The 16,433-nt window shown below is 41.3% G+C and overlaps 1 protein-coding gene across 1 annotated transcript in view; it reads left to right on the forward strand.

The window, feature by feature from the left end:
* The window catches only part of KIF27 (kinesin family member 27), a 129,390-nt gene extending 118,159 nt beyond the window's left edge, over window positions 1–11,231 (forward strand). The window contains exons 16-18 of the mRNA XM_004600099.2: window positions 2,381–2,579; window positions 5,788–5,952; window positions 10,188–11,231. Coding sequence (XP_004600156.2) covers window positions 2,381–2,579; window positions 5,788–5,952; window positions 10,188–10,663 — 840 coding nt within the window. The 3' untranslated portion in view covers window positions 10,664–11,231. The remainder of the gene's footprint in view (window positions 1–2,380; window positions 2,580–5,787; window positions 5,953–10,187) is intronic.
* Window positions 11,232–16,433: the final 5,202 nt, after the last annotated feature.

The raw sequence follows: 16,433 nt of genomic DNA on the forward strand, positions 1-16,433 counted from the left end.
CTCTTCACATCTCCCTCTCCCTCCTTACCCCCTCCTCATTTCCCTCCCTCTCCTACTCCCTCTTTCTCACAGCCCTCCCCCTCCCCTTTTGGGCATTATTTGCAGCACAGATACTGAGAGGCTATTGTGTTTGGTTATTTGCCCCAAATGCGAAATTTCTTTTCTTTTCCTTTTTTTTTTTTTGGTTTTTGGGTCACACCCGGCGATGCAAAGGGGTTACTTCTGGCTCATGCACTCAGGAATGAAAGCTGGCGGTGCTCAGGAGACCATATGGGATGCTGGGAATCGAACCCAGGTTGCCGCATACAAGGCAAATGCCCTACCTACTGTGCTATCGCTCCAGCCCCCTAAATGTGGAATTTCTTAAGTTGAAGAGCCTTTTAAAATAGGACCTTTTAAGCTTTTTTTAAAAATAAAAAACAGTAACAAGTCTCACAATGAGAGACGTTACTGGTGCCCGCTCGAACAAATCGATGAGCAACAGGATAACAGTGACCTAAATAAGGGCCACACCCTATGTGTTCTAGGCCACCAGGGTCACATTCAGTTGAGCTGTAGTGGGGATAGCATGTAGTACCTGGACTTAAACAGGACTTGACACATGCAAGGCATGTATGCTACTTCTGGAGCCATCATCTAGCCCTAAAATGTTTTCTAAAAAATTTAAGTTGTATCTCTCAATCACCATTTAGTTATGTTTTGTAGATTTGGTTGTTGTTGCTCAGCATCCATAAAAGTCAAGTGCCCGTCATCTGGCTTCCCCTGCAGTAGGCTGCTGTAGACTGGGAGTACTTGGCAGACTTTCTCATTTATATCCTGTTAGTTGAAATGGAAATGTAGTGGTTCATTAGTGACATAATAGATTTTAGCATTAAAGTGAATATACTTAATAACAGTGAAAATATCAGATACTAATTTGACAGTTAACTGATGCGGAGATGTTTCACAGTATTGAGAACTATCATTGTATCACTGTCATCCCATTGCTCATTGATTTGCTCGAGTGGGCACCAGGAACGTCTCCATTGTGAGACTTGTTACTGTTTTGGGCATATCAAATATGCCACGGGTAGCTTGCCAGGCTCTGCTGTGCAGGCGAGATACTCTCAGTAGCTTGCCGGGCTCTCCAAGAAGGGTGGAGGAATCAAACTCGGGTCTGCCACCTGCAAGGCAAACACCCTACCCGCTGTGCTATCGTTCCAGCCCATTGAGAACTATATCTTTTTAAAATATCATCAAGATATTATAAATCATTAAACAAATAATTTTAAAATAAAGGTATAATTCTATTAGACAAAGATAAATAGAAATATTCTACATGGTCTTTTGGATAATTAGTGTCAACAGTGAGCCACTAGTTTTGATGAGAGTACGTGACTGTGCGTATGTGTGGAGGGCAGTGAAAAGCTGGGAGTTTTGTATAGACAATGTTTATAAGACATTTAGAGCAAGGGGGATTGCCTGAAGCACCCAGACCAATGCCAGTGGTTTTTCTGATCCTGAGATCTCTATAAAGAATCAAGCATTTTTTCCCTGAAAAACAAGGTTATTCATAAATAACAAGGTATTAATAGGTTCTGAGTCACAGACATTATCTGAAGTGGTTTTTACTTTTTATGAGTACAAAGAATAGCCCAATGGAATAAATGCACAACCTAGAACAAACTACTAGTTTTAAAAAATGCTATCACTTATAAAATATCCATTTTAAAATTAAAGCAAGAATTAATTCAGTGTTACTAGAACTTTAGTTTTCATATCTTCTAATATTAGAGACATAGAATTAAAGAATTAGTAATGTGAAGTTAGTCATGATAGAATACTGATTATTAGAGCAGCATTATATTTTTATTTATTTTTATTGAGACACCATGAACAAAGTCATTCATGACTGGGTTTCACCAGTGTCCACTTCCCTCTACCAATATCCCCAGTTGCTCTCCTGTCTCCACCTTCCCCATCCTGCTTCTGTGCAGTCACCATTTTTTTCTTTTAGGTCCTGTGGTTTACAGTACTGTTGCTGATAGGGTTTCATGCCTAACACTTTACCACCTTCCAGCAGGGGACCACTTCCCTCCATCACTGTCATAGTGTGCCCTCCACTAGGCTTCTTGCTACAGACCAATTCTCCTGCTCTTCATTTCTATTACCTTTGGCAACATTATATTTTAAGTGATAATTTTAAATCCACAATAGAGAATCCCAACAAATTTCAATGGTTGTATTGTTTCGTGGAAGGTGATAAAAAATAGGCAAAAAATTTGCCTAGTTATACCATGGTTATTAAAGAAGTTTATCTTATGAAACTTAAGTAGTTTAGTTTATTACGTTAGGCTATTTAAGACATGCTACTTAGTAAGTCAAATAATGTCATTTCTAGGTTGTTAATTTGCGAGAAAGTGAACGAAAACTGCAGTTGCAGAATGAAGATATTAAAATGAAGGTTCTAGAAAAGGATAATATTGTTCGTGAGTTGGAATCTGCACTGGAACATCTGAAAGTGCGGTGTGACCGGAGACTGACTCTCCAGCAAAAGGAACATGAGCAAAAACTGCAGCTACTGCTACATCATTTCAAAGGTACCTGCCCCTTCTTGTTGGTCATACGAAGGGAGCTGTAAGGGGGCGCTGGGGAAGGGGGTGAGGATTGATCTCTTAAAGTGATCCAAGTGGAATTGGATCACTTAAAGACTTGGACAAATTGGTGCTCCTTACACAGGCTGTGGTGTTTTGGTTACATGTTGGCATGGTTGACTCTGATGTACTTATCTCATGCTTACATTTCCGCCCCTTTTGCCTGCTTCCATACTGGAAGTTTGTTGTTCCTTTAGTCTCTAGAAATATGGAGCAACTTCAGGTTCTGTGACGAACAGTTAAAAAGTTTGTTTCTCCAGAATATATGGTATTTAAAACACTTCCTTGTCACAAAATTGTAATTATTGGGCTGTCAGATTTATGGTTATTTGTTATATTTTTCAATAGATTGTAAATTTTCTACATTAAAGTTTTATCTTTGTCTACCCTTAACAGACCAAGTAGAAGGGCTGGAAATATAAAACAACCTTGCATGCAGCTGACCCAGATTCAGCCCCCCCGCACCATGTATGGTCCCCACAACTACTAGGAGTAATCTGGAAGTGCAGAGCCAGGAGTGAGCCGTTGGCAGTGCTAGGTGTAGCCCCAAACAAACAAACAAACAAAAAAAAGTGACCAAGTAGTGATTACCAGAAGGGAAGGAGGAAGGAGGGTAGTAGGAAAATGGACGTAAGTGGACATTTGTATTGTGACATATTGGTGTAGACAGTTACTTCTTAGTAGTGAGCTTAATGTAGTAAATATATGCTAATATCTTTTTGGCTTGAGATTGAATCCAGAGACTCACACATATCTAACCATGAAATATTTGTAAGTTACACAGTGATTTTTAATGATGCATACTTGATATAATGTTATAATATATTGTTACTTTAATTTGGGCTGGAGTGATAGCACAGCGGGTAGCAGTTTGCTTTGCACGCGGCTGACCCAGGTTCGATTCCTCTGCCCCTCTCGGAGAGCCCGGCAAGCTACCGAGAGTATCTCACCCGCAAGGCAGAGCCTGGCAAGCTCCCCGTGGTGTATTCAACATGCCAAAAACAGTGACAACAAATCTCACAATGAAGACGTTACTGGTGCCCGCTCAAGCAAATCAGTGAGCAGCGGGATGACAATGATAGAGATAGTTACTTCAATTTTTAAAAAATCAGTCTACCACTAGTGGACATATGCTGCTATTGGTTAGTTCAGCTGTCAGTTCTGGTGTGGAAAGAGCTGGAACATCGTTCCCTGGGCTGTGGCTGCTACCCCAGAATCACTCCGGGCACTGATGGGGCTGATTCAGTCCAAGCTGCTTCATTGCTGCTGGGTCTTCATTTTTCTGTTTGTTTGTTTGTTTGTTTGTTTGTTTGTTTGTTTGTTTGTTTGTTTGTTTGTTTTGGCCAATCCTGCTGTGCTAAAGGGCTGAATCTGGTTCTGGGTGATTGGGAGTGCCTCCTAGTGGTACTTGTGACTGTGCAGTGCTGTGGCCTGAACCCAGGCCTCCCACGTGCAAAGCCTTCAGCCATGAGCCTTCTTTCAGGTCCCTTTAGTCTTGATCCTTAAGACTCGGTAGCAGGAAATGGGTTTAAAAGAATTTAGAAGCAGCAACATAAATAACTAAAAAACAGAAATTCATATGTTTGAGTGGTTAGGGACATTTTAAGTTAATTCTTAGAGTTAAGTAGCAGTCACTTGTGTTAGGATTTCCGTAACAGGACCTATATGTCCTTTCATTTACTTACCTTATTTTATTCCTTATTTTTATGTTCTTCTTTTCTTATTTTGTTCCTAAGCCTCTGAAGTGATAGAATTTTGGGGGGCTCCTTTTTGGCAGGCTCACAAGGCCTGACAGCCCTCCTGGTGTCTGAGAGTTGAAACCAGAGCCAGAGAATGTAGTGCTGCTCCTGCCACTTTTGATGGCACTTGGGGACATGTGCTGGGGACTGAACTAGGGTGGCTGCATGCAAGACAGTGTAACACCTGTATTCTTTCTCAAGCCCTAACAGAATCAAAAATATTTTGGAGTGATATTGTATCTCAAATGAGAATACTTAACAGACATCACTCATTTCTATAGCTACACAAGTTCTTCATAAGGTCAGACTAAAAATGTTAATAACTGATATTTTTTTAATTTCAACTGGATATAGGGCACACATTAGATAACTCTATATGAAATATATTTTATGGGAATTTCCCATGTTAAATTTAAAACAAGATCATCAGACAAAAAATATCTTTATATAAAAATTTTATAAAATAGCCAGTTATTGGTGCTGGAGTGATAGTACAGAGGGGAAGGCATTTGCCTTGCACATGGCGGACCAGGTTCAATCCTTGGCATCCCATATGGTCCTCTGAACAATTCCAGGAGTAATTCCTGAATGAAGAGCCAGGAGTAACCCCTGAGCATCACTGGGCGTGACCCAAAAAGCATTAAAAAAAATAGCCAGTTACAACAGAAGAAACAAATTGAACTATTCTGTAAACTTGCCAATATAAAAAGAGTGGATTTGAAATTGTGTTGTGAAAGCCGGCACCACCAGGTTCTCCTGATTGTAGTAAGCCCTGACATCATTGGCTATGCCCTCCCTCACCAAATTTTGTTGTGTTGGGTTTGGGTCACACCCCGTGGTGTCCAGACCTTACTTATGACTCTGGCTGAGAGATCACACCTTGCAGTGCTCAGGGGACCATATGTGGTGCTGGGGATTTAACGGGTTGGGTGTGTGCAAGGCAAGAGTCTTACCCTCTATACAATCGATCTGCCTCAATTAAAAAAAATGTTTTTTTAAAACAGGTGCAAGAATCCAAACTGTAGCTGAAAACAAACCCATTAAGTTAACCAATATGTGTAACATGCTCTGACCTTTGAAATATATGTTAGGACGTAATTTTCAATCATTTATTTAAGGTTGATTTTATTATTTATTATTGTATGTGACTTGGCTACAGTTGTGCTAACAGTTAGCGTTTATGGAATACAAAGTCACTTCACCATCACTACCACAGAAGTGATGCAGAATCTCCACCGTCCTTCTGTCTCTTTCTCTCCTCTCCTAACCCTCAGCCACCTTGGAGATCTCCACACTTTGAGAGCCTGTGTTGGGATCAAAGTCAGAGGGTTGTTATCCTTGGATAACTTGTGACATCACCCGGTGTTTATCCTTCTTGCTCTGACTGGCTTCAAATGGAACTTTCTGTTTTACAGAACAAGATGGGGAAGGCATTGTGGAAACTTTACAGACATATGAAGATAAAATTCAGCAGTTGGAAAAAGATCTTTATTTCTATAAGAAAACCAGCAGAGATCTTAAGAAGAAAGTTAAAGAACTGGTAGGGGAAGCAATTCGGAAGCAAATGTTACCATCTGAATGTAAGACAATTAGTGTTACTTGTCAAGCAAACACTTTTTCATAGCTTTTGGGGGGACAGGCCTGATTGGTAGAGGAGCCATTCCCATTTGACTAGATTATTTAAGAGTAGATATTTGATTTGTCTCTATGAGCAGAAACCATTGTCTATGACTAACTTTGTATATGGCCATTTCATTTGAATATCTTTGTCTTTTGCTATTCTGGGTTATATATATAAATATATATATATATATATACATATATATATATATATTTGAGAGAATCTTAAAAACTACAGAATTGGGGCCAGTGAGGTAGTACAGTGGGCAAAGATGCTTACCTTGCACACAGCTGACCTGGATTCCATCCCCAACACCCCACATCACTACCCCCAACCCAGCCAGGAATGATCCCTGAGCACAGAGCCAGGAGCATACCCTGAGAACTGCTGGGTGTGGCCCAAAAAACCAAACAAAAAATCCTAGAAAAGTAATGTTTGGTGTGTTTTTTTAAAAATATGGAATACACTTGAGGATGTGTCTTGCTTGCTTGTCTCTGTCTCTTTGTTGTCCGTGTTCTCTCTTGAACGCATTTTCCTTCTTTCTGTCTTTTCACATCTTTCTTTTGCTCACGTCTTTCTAAATAAATTTCAGTAAAAATTATCTTACTTCACCAGAGAGAGAGAGAGAGAGAAAGAGAGAGAGAGAGTTTTAAAACCTCTGCTCTGTTTTATTCCCTAAAGACAGTCCTTTGGTGTTATTTCCCAGCCTTTTCTGTTTTTTTAGTTTTTCCTCTTTTATTGCGGTTAATGTTGGTTCACGTCATTGTAGATTATTGAAAAGTTATGTTGATCTTCCTGCTTTGTACCACCTATGGATGACCCCATCTGGTACCCTAAGTTCTGTGGTACAAATCTGAGGGTTAGTGTTAAATTGTTTCCATCTGTTCTCTTGATTTTTTTCCTTTATAGTCCACATATGAGTGAGATGATCAAATACTCGTCTTTTTCTGCTTGTCTTAATTTGTTCAGTCTTAAATCCTCCAATGCCACCCAAGTTGTCAAAAATGGCAGGATTTTATCTTTTCATATATAGTATTGTTTCCTTACCCACTCATCTGTTGTTGGGTACCTGGGTGATTTATATATCTTGGCTATTGAGAATAGTTTTCACTGAACATGGAGTGCACATATCTTTTCTCATTTTTTTGTTGTTTGAATGAGGGGGTGGTTTGGGGCCACTTCTATCTCTGTTTTCAGAGATCACTCCTGGAGGTGCTTGGAGAACCATGTGCTGTTCGAGGGGTCAAACCAGGGTAAGCAGCATGCAAGGCAAACTCCTTAACCACTATATACTCTGCCCCAAATTTGTGTTTCGAGGATAAGTACTAAGGAATGGTATTGGAGGTTTATATGGAGATTTTTTTTTTTTTTGCTTTTTGGGTCACACCTGGCGATGCACAGGGGTTACTCCTGGCTCTGAACTCAGGAATTACCCCTGGCCGTGCTCAGGGGACCATATGGGATGCTGGGATTTGAACCCGGGTCGGCCACGTGCAAGGCAAACGCCCTACCCGCTGTGCTATCACTCCAGCCCCTATATGGAGAATTTTTAACTACAGTAGTAACCTTCATACTGAGTTCCAAAGTTTACGTCCCACCAGCAATATTCAAGTTTTTATATTTCTCCACAGCATCAACACTTGTTTGTGGTCTCTGTGAGAGGGGTGACTCTAAGGTGCGAGGTAATAATCTTATTGTTACTTTGATTTGTGTTTCCTGATAAATGATGGATAAACATTTTTTTCATATACCTTCATCAGGGGAAAGGTCTGTCCATCTCTTCTACCCAGTCCTTGGTTATTGGTTCATTTCTTTTTTTTATGGTCCTCTCAAGTAATACTCAGTAGCCCCGGGAGCCACTCCTGGCCGTATTCATCCCGGCAAGGTGGGTTGACATTTTGGTGTTCGGGCCCAGGAATGAAGTGCTGCTTGGACCAGGCGCTTGGAGCCACCAGGGTCACACCTGGTTGTGCTCAGGAATCACACTTGTGGCCTGGTGCTTGCAAGACATTTGCTTCAGCCTTTTAAGTTGTCACCCTGGCTTGTGTGAGTTCTTTATATATCTTGGACATTAGTCCCTTGTCAGCTACATGATGTTAAAATATTTTTTCCCATTCAGCATGATGTCTTTTTTTTTTAATTAAGTCACCAGGGCTTTTAGGATCAAGTCTCAGTCATACAATAATCAAACCCCCATCCCTTCATCAGTGCACATGTTCCACCACCAAGAACCCCAGCATACCTCTCTCCCACTCCCCCTCTGCCTGTGTGGCAGATGATTTTCACTTTACTCTCTCCTAACTTTGATTATATTCAATTTTCGACAGAAAACTCACTATCATTATTTGGAGTTTTCCCCCCAACAGTCAGACCTGTCGGAATGTCATCATTAGATCATATGTTTTCTATTGTCGATAACAAAGAGCATATGATGTTGCACAGTCGTGAAAGTGGCCACCCAGTTTTGGGATTCTGGTATTAAGTTCAAAGGTATTTCTGCCAGCAGCCGCTGCATTCCAAGATTGGTTTGTGTGCCTCTGGGATCGTGACTGTTCAGGAGCAGGGTAACTGTTCGTGGGCGGCCGCTCGGTGTCTCATTTGGGCAGGAGGCAGAGCCAGTTCTGCCCCACCCCCCAGTTGCGAGATTCCCTGTGTGTCCCATCACTGCAAGCTCCTACCTCTCTGTCCAGTTGGCTCTAAACGGTGGTGGTCGCCATGCTCCTGAAAGGGGAAAAGGCCAAAGGACAAAAACCCTTCCCCTCCTGGGGCTGCACGGGGCCGTAGCTTAATTCACAGTCAAGGAGTATATTGACTGCCAGCAGCCGCTGCGTTCCGAGATTGGTTTCTGTGCCTCTGGGATAATGGACGCTCAGGGGTGGCGGAGCTGTTCCTGAGCGGTTTTTTTTGTTGTTGTTGTTGTTGTTTTGTACATTGGGAAAGGTTGCGCGGCCACTTATGCAGTTTGGAGATGTCCCAGTCCCACATACCGGAGGCGTGTTAGTAGAAGCTCAGTGTTGCCAGGACTCCATCTGGAGAAGGCGGGTTGGCTGCACCTTCTCCGTCTGTCACCCGGTGTTGGCCTGGTCTGGGGTCTGGAGCATTCTCTGGCTTGTGGTGCCCACCAACCCGGATTCTTCCCTGCTAGGTGCGGCAAGATAGTGCCGAGCTCAGCATGATGTCTTTTGGGGAAATTAATGTTTAAACCAGAAGCCATGAACTACAGTGGCTGCAGGCCTGGCAGTCAAAGTGATCTGTGTGGGTATCACATAGGTTACTAAATGGATGGTCCAACTCTACTCCAGCTGCTTTGTCAAATGATTTAATTCTTCTTATAGGAGGTGGAAATCTGTGTTTTTAACGTGAAACCTTTAAAACTTGGGGTCATCTTTATAGCCTAAGTAAAATGTCCATGGGCAATGTGAAACTTTTGTTCTAAGCTTGCTGTTTAGAGAGTAGAACCTAATAATATTAAAAGTTGTCAGTGTTCCTCTTATTAAGCCTATCTGGATTTCATAAAGCTAGTTTTTATCTTTTTTGTTTTGTTTTGGAGCCACACCTAGCAGTGCTCAGGTGCTCTTCCTGGTTCTGTACTCAGGAGTTACTTCTGGCAATTTTCTAAGGCCCTATACAGTGCTGGGGGTCGAACCAGTGCTGCCCATACTGAGTGATTTCTCTCTCTGGCCCAAGATTTTGTCTTTTATGTTAAGTGATTTTATGATGCATTTACTAAAGATTCAAGCTTTAATCTCTTCACTCCCTCCCAGTAATCTCTTCTCACTGTAGCCTTCCACTGAGGGAGTTTCTCCATCAGGCCCATTTTTTTTTGCGGGGGGGCGGATATTGTAGCTTGTGCTGAGAATGTTCTGAGAAGCCTGCAATGGTGTTAGGAACACCAACCTAGACTGGAACTTTGCACATATACTATTGAGACAAAACCAATATTGTCCTGTGGGTAATAGAATAATGTTTATTCTGGCTTTATTAACGAGGATTTGGATTGTTGTTACCGTTAGCAAGCCCTCTAAACACCATGGTCCCTCCCCACTTCCCCAGGCACTTCCGGGAGGACCTGCAAAGGAGCCAGGAGTAGCCCCTGAACACCTCTGGGTGTGCCCCCAAAACCAGTAAGTTAAGAAAGAGATAAGCTATCTTTAAAAGTGATGTCTAATTTTCTTCTTTTGGGATTATTTTTAGATCATGGTGCTGCAGATGGAGTCCTGAATGCAGAAGAATCAGGCATGAATTCAGAAGAATTAAAATGGGCATCTAGAACTGAAAGTATAAAATTAAGTGGAAAGGAAAAAGAATTAGATAGTTCAACAAACCTGTTAATACCACCTCAGCAGCTCTGTGAAGATGGAACAGAATCACTTTCAATTTATAGCTCTTTAGGACCTACTGCTGGGCATTTATTAAACGTTGAGGATAAAACAGAAAGAAATGACAATCCATTCACAAAATCTCATGTTCCACCATCAGCTCAAATTCAGCCTGTGGGAAATATGGGACAGCTTCATGGTGTCACACCTGTAAAGTTGTGTCGCAAAGAGTTACGTCAGATTTCTGCCTTGGAACTATCATTACGGCGGTCGGGTGTTGGACTTGGGGTTGGATCTATCACTGCTGATTCCCTTGAAGTAGAAAGGAAACTGCGTGACTTAAGAACGTAATACTAGAACTTTAAATGTAATAGCTCTCGTGCTGATGCTGTAGATTGGTGGTCTGGGGTATAGCTCCGTGATAGAGCGTATGCTTTGCATATAGGAAGCTCTGGGTTTGATCTTTATTATTGCAAAAAAACAAGCACAAGATTCCCTCTTCTATCCTATTATAAGTGAATTTCTATAGTTTTTTTCCCCAGGATAAAAGAAGAGAAAGAAGGAATTTCTAATCCTTTTGCATACTATAGGTGTGTGTATCTTGTATAGTATATCAGGAGATTTAATATACATTTCTATAATAACCAAAGAAACATTTTCTAATACTAGTATAAAGTAACAGAACATTTAAATATTTTCACTTATAAATTTGCTTAAATATTTTTCTAGATCTATGTGAAAAATAAAACAAATAATGAACCAAAATGTCCACCAAATGTATATTATATAATATTGACATAAAATTATCATATGAAATTACATTCTGGTTGTTTTCATAAGTATAGTCGCCCCCTTGAAGAACATACATTTGAATTGTACTGGGTCCACTTATACATGGATTATTTACTTACCACGGGTTCTACATTCTTAGACCCAGCCATTGTGAAAGTCAGTTGGTTCACTCCCTAGATGCAGAACCTGTAAACACAAGGATTTTTCATTGAGGGAATCCGTGCTCCAATGCTTTATTCAAGAGTCAGCTGTATGTTTGTGTTCTTTTCTAGAGATTCCGCTAAGTACTGTTACTTAGCACCTGCTGCATATATTCTGGCACAGTTGCAATTTTGTGACAAGATGCTGTCTCTGGGATAAAACAGATTGGCTAGGTTTGTAGAGTAAAATGAATTGATGGTCCTTAAGATCCATAGAGGTTGAGTGGTCAGTATTTATTTGGTTAATATGGTCTCTGCTCTTTTACTGGAATTGTTTTTTCCATATAGTGCTGTTACTGGTTTGTTAATATTATGGAAAATGGATTTTCATCTCTATCTTGTCCTAGCCAGTGTGTCTTTTCATGGTACTAAAATTAGGAAAAATGGATTCATTTCCATGGAACGGGATAAAAATGATATAATAACGCTAAGACATGTTAACATTTCCAAGAAAATATATCTGGTTTACATGGAATGTATGTGTGAAGTGTGAAATCATCTATCTATAGTATCTTTAATAATCTAATAGAATTAATCTGAGATAATTTTTTACTGTACTGTCTTGTTTATACTACCTTATAAACATTGGCTTCTTGTCTATATACATAAACAAGTGCATATTGTTTAGTATATTTACTTTTTAGTGTGTCTTATTAAATAACACAGAATTCATTTTGCAATTAAGAACTAAATACTGATTTGCCTAAAAAGAGTTACTTTCTCATATTTTCTTTTAGTCACAGAAATAGCACAGTTTGGTATTTATCTTTTTTTGTTTTGTTTGTTTGGGCTCTACCTGGCAGTGCTTGGGGCTACTCCTGGCTCTGTGCTCGAGGATCTCTCCTGGCAGTACACAGAGCACCACATGGGGTGCCAGGGATCCAGCCCGGGTTGGCTGCATGCAAGGCAAACACCTGATCTACTGTACTATCACTCTGACCCTCCATCTTTTTGCTTTTCATATATATTTCAATAGCTAACTATTAAACCAGTGCCTTCAACATTTCAGCAGTTGAGAAAAGAAAAAGGCACATATTGAGAAATACATGCCAATTAATGAAAGTCATAATTGTAAGCTCCTTATGTGACTAGTTGATAACTTAGAATTCATGTGAGAATTTATTCGGGGGGGGGGGCTAGAGTGATAGCACAGCAGGTAGGGCGTTTGCCTTGCACACGGCCAACCTGGGTTCAAATCCCAGCATCCCATATGGTCCCCTGACCACTGCCAGGGGTGATTCCTGATTACATGAGCCAGGAGTGACCCCTGTGCATCGCCGGGTGTGACCCAAAAAGCAAAAAAAAAAAAAAAGAATTTATTCTGGGGCTGGAGAACTAGTACAGTGGACAGGGTACTTGGCTTGCACATGGTGGAGTAGGTTCAATTCCCAGTGCCACAGTGGGTCCCCAGAGCCCAGCAGGAGTGATTCCTGAGTGCAGAACCAGGAGTAAGCCCAGAGCACTGCCAGATGTGGCCCCCAAGTCTTGCCCCGCCTTCCAAAAAGAAGGGTTTTTTTATTCTGACACTAAAATCATGCTTGTCCAAGAACTAGACACATACTGGATTTATCTGTGGAAATACAAACACATTCATGGGTGGAGGAGATATTTCAAAGGGCTGGAGCACATGCCTTGCATAAACTGAGCCCCAGATTCAACCAGATGCAGCTCCTCTGGGTACTCTGGCACCACTCGGGAGCCTGGTGACCTTGTGCTGCGGGGCCTGAGAGCACAGTCAGGATGCCACCACCAGGTAGAGCGTTTCCAGAAACCCGGGAACCGCAATTCCTGCCCCAGCAGTTTTCCCTAAAAGCTAATTTACTACAAAATATTGTATAAAATTGACAGTGATTAAATTTGGTGATTCAAATGTGGACTTTTAAATTACAAAGGTGCAGTTTCTCCATATACTTTTCCAATGCCATCACAAAGGAGAAAGTCACCTCCCCCAAGGCAAGTGAAGTAATTCTTTCATATACTTTCCACATTTAGAAGTATAGGTATGCTTTTCACATACTTAGGTTTTATATGCATAGATTTTATATGCTTTTCTTAGTCTAAACATTTTGTTATTCTATTTACCTTTTAACAACTTTACAATGCATGTTTGTGGGCTTGTGGGTTTTATTTTTCTTCTCTGAGAGCACTTAAATGGAAACCTACTTGTCTCAGTAAAGTAATAGTTTCTTCCCCTGATTCCAGAGTATTAAGGTAATAGATTTGGATAAATCAATCATTATGATACTAGTAGAAGTGAAAACATCAGTGAGGGTGTTTCTGTATTTTAATGTTCCCTTTTATTTTCTTAAATCATATGTCTTCGTGAGACTGGAGCAATAGCACAACGGGTAGGACATTTGCCTTGCACACGGCCCACCCGGGTTTAATTCCTCCATCCCTCTCGGAGAGCTGGGCAAGCTACCGAGAGAATCCCGCCTGCACAGCAGAGCCTGGCAAGCTACACGTGGTGTATTCGATATGCCAAAAACAGTAGCAAGTCTCACAATGGAGATGTTACTGGTGCCCACTCGAGCAAATCCATGAACAGTGAGATGACAGTGACAGTGATATATCATCATGGACTCAGAATTCAGGAGTCAGCAGAAATACATTTGATTTTCAGTTAATATGGACTTTATTGCCACTAGTCATGGCCTACTTTTAAAAGTAACTAATGTATAAGTATGTTCATATTTACATTTATAAATGTATTAGTCCAAGTTTTTAAAAAAGTAATAAATGGTTATTTAAGAATGGTGTTTCCCAGGGCCAGAGAAGTAGTATCACAAGGTGGGACACCTGCCTTGTGTTGCTGACCTAGGTTTGATCCTCGAACTACATACAGTCCTCAGGTCCCACCAGGAGTGACCCCTGGACACAGCTGGATGGGACCCAACCTCCCCACCTCCCAAATAAGAACGGGAGTTCTCAGGGATGAAGTGATAAATATAGGAGACATGTATGAGGTCCTGAGTTTCATTCCTTGCACCCAAATTTTTGTGGGGGAAGCCACACCTGGCAGTACTCAGGGCCTAAGACAAACACCCTATCCACTGTGCTACTGCTCCGGGTCACCTCCCAACCCCGAAACATTTTTAAAAAATGATGTCTTGGTAGGGCTGGGGCGATAGTACAGCGGTTGGGCATTCACCTTTCATGCGGCCGACCCGAGTTCGATTCCTCCGCCCCTCTCGGAGAGCCCGGCAAGCTACTGAGAGTATAGAGCCCACGAGGCAGAGCCTGGCAAGCTACCCGTGCGTATTGGATATGCCAAAAACAGTAACAATAAGTCTCACAATGAGAATGTTACTGGTGCCCGCTCGAACAAATCGATGAGCAACAGGATGACAGTGACAGTGACAGATGTCTTGAGTGAGAGATAGTGCTAGCAGATTCTGCCATGCGCTAGGCCCAAGTTTGATCCCTTGTACTGCATTGCTGCCCCAGTAACGCTGCTGGCCCCTGAGCATCTGGGGATTGATTACTGACTTGTCAGCCCCACACAACCAGGGGAGGCATTGCTGAGAATTCTTCTTCCACCCCCACTCCAGAAGATAGGCATGTTTTATGAAAAAGTCTTAGTATAAATGATAATAGACCAGTCTTTCCTGGGAATTTGGTTCAACACTTTTTCATGCACTATAGCAACTGTGGTTTGTTTCTTTCCCCCTTTCAATTATTTTTTTTTGTCAAAGCCTTGTGACTTTTGTTTTTGTTCTTGGGCCACACCTGACTGTGCTCAGGCTTACTCCCGCTCTCTGCTCAGGGATCACTCCTGATGGGCTGGGGGACTGTATGCTGTGCCAAGAATCATACCCAGGTTGATGTGTGCAAGGCAGGCACCCTGTCTGCTATACTATCTCTTGGGTCCCAATCTTGTTTTTTTATTTTATTTTATTTTATTCTATTTTGGGGTCACACCTGGCGATGCACACGGGTTACTCCTGGCTTTGCACTCAGGAATTACTCCTGGCGGTGCTCAGGGGACCATATGAGATGCTGGGGATCGAACCCAGGTCAGTTGCATGCAAGGCAAACGCCCTACCCGCAGTGCTATCGCTCCAGCCCCCTTGGTCCCAATCTTGTGACTTTTAAAATAGTAGGATATCAATATCTAAAAACATAATGTATACTTGGGTCCACTGTTCTTTTCTCAAGCTAACAATAATTTTTTAAAAATTGGCTGCCTTGCTTGTTCTTTTAGACCGGATTCTCTCTTTAACATCTCTCTCTGTCACCCTCTCTTTTCCCCCTCCCCTCTCTCTCTCCACACACATATCACTAAATTTACATCAATAAAACTATTTTTTCTTCACTGTCATCCCGTTGCTCATGGATTTGTTCGAGCGGGCACCAGTAACATCTGTCATTGAGAGACTTATTGTTACTGTTTTTGACATATCCAATAAGCACGGGTAGCTTGCCAGGCTCTGCGAGTGGGCTTGATACTCTCGGTAGCTTGCCAGGCTCTCTGAGAGGGGCGGAGGAATTGAACTCGGGTCGGTCGCATGAAAGGCGAACGCCCAACCGCTGTGCTATCGCTCCAGCTTTTTTTCTTCACTAAAGATTAATAAAAATTAATTTGCACAAGTAACATTAAACTTTATGACAGGTTTCTAGCTGCCTTCATATTTTTCTCTATATTTAAAAAAAACAAAAAAAAATACTGTTAGAACAAATAATTGTTTGTCTTATATAGAGAGTAGTACTCAAAGAGTGGAATAGTAGCAATATCTGCCAACTGGGAAGAGTAATTTATCGCAATCATTGTTTACCTTAGTTCTGATAATGAAAGCTGCCTGGTTTTCATAGTTCTTTCTGTTTTCTAAATCTATTTATAGTGCTGTATTCTCCTTCACTGCACTAGGGTTGGCTGCTTTCAATGGTTACTTTCAAAATGCAATCCACCAAATCCTGGAGTGGTCTTATTTTTATAATAGCCTTCATATTTATCACACAATAACTCCAGAACGGAGGTCATCAGGACCAAAGAAATTATAAAAAAAACCTGGTGTAACTAATAATGGTGTTGGTTATTTTGCATTGGTCTCACTAGTTCAAGTTTATATATTTTTGGTAGGAATTTTCACAGGGAACCATCATTATTTCCAAAATTTGAAAATGCTAGC

The sequence above is a fragment of the Sorex araneus genome, chromosome 1 (genome assembly GCF_027595985.1).
Source record: "Sorex araneus isolate mSorAra2 chromosome 1, mSorAra2.pri, whole genome shotgun sequence".
NCBI classification, from domain to species: Eukaryota; Metazoa; Chordata; class Mammalia; order Eulipotyphla; family Soricidae; genus Sorex; species Sorex araneus.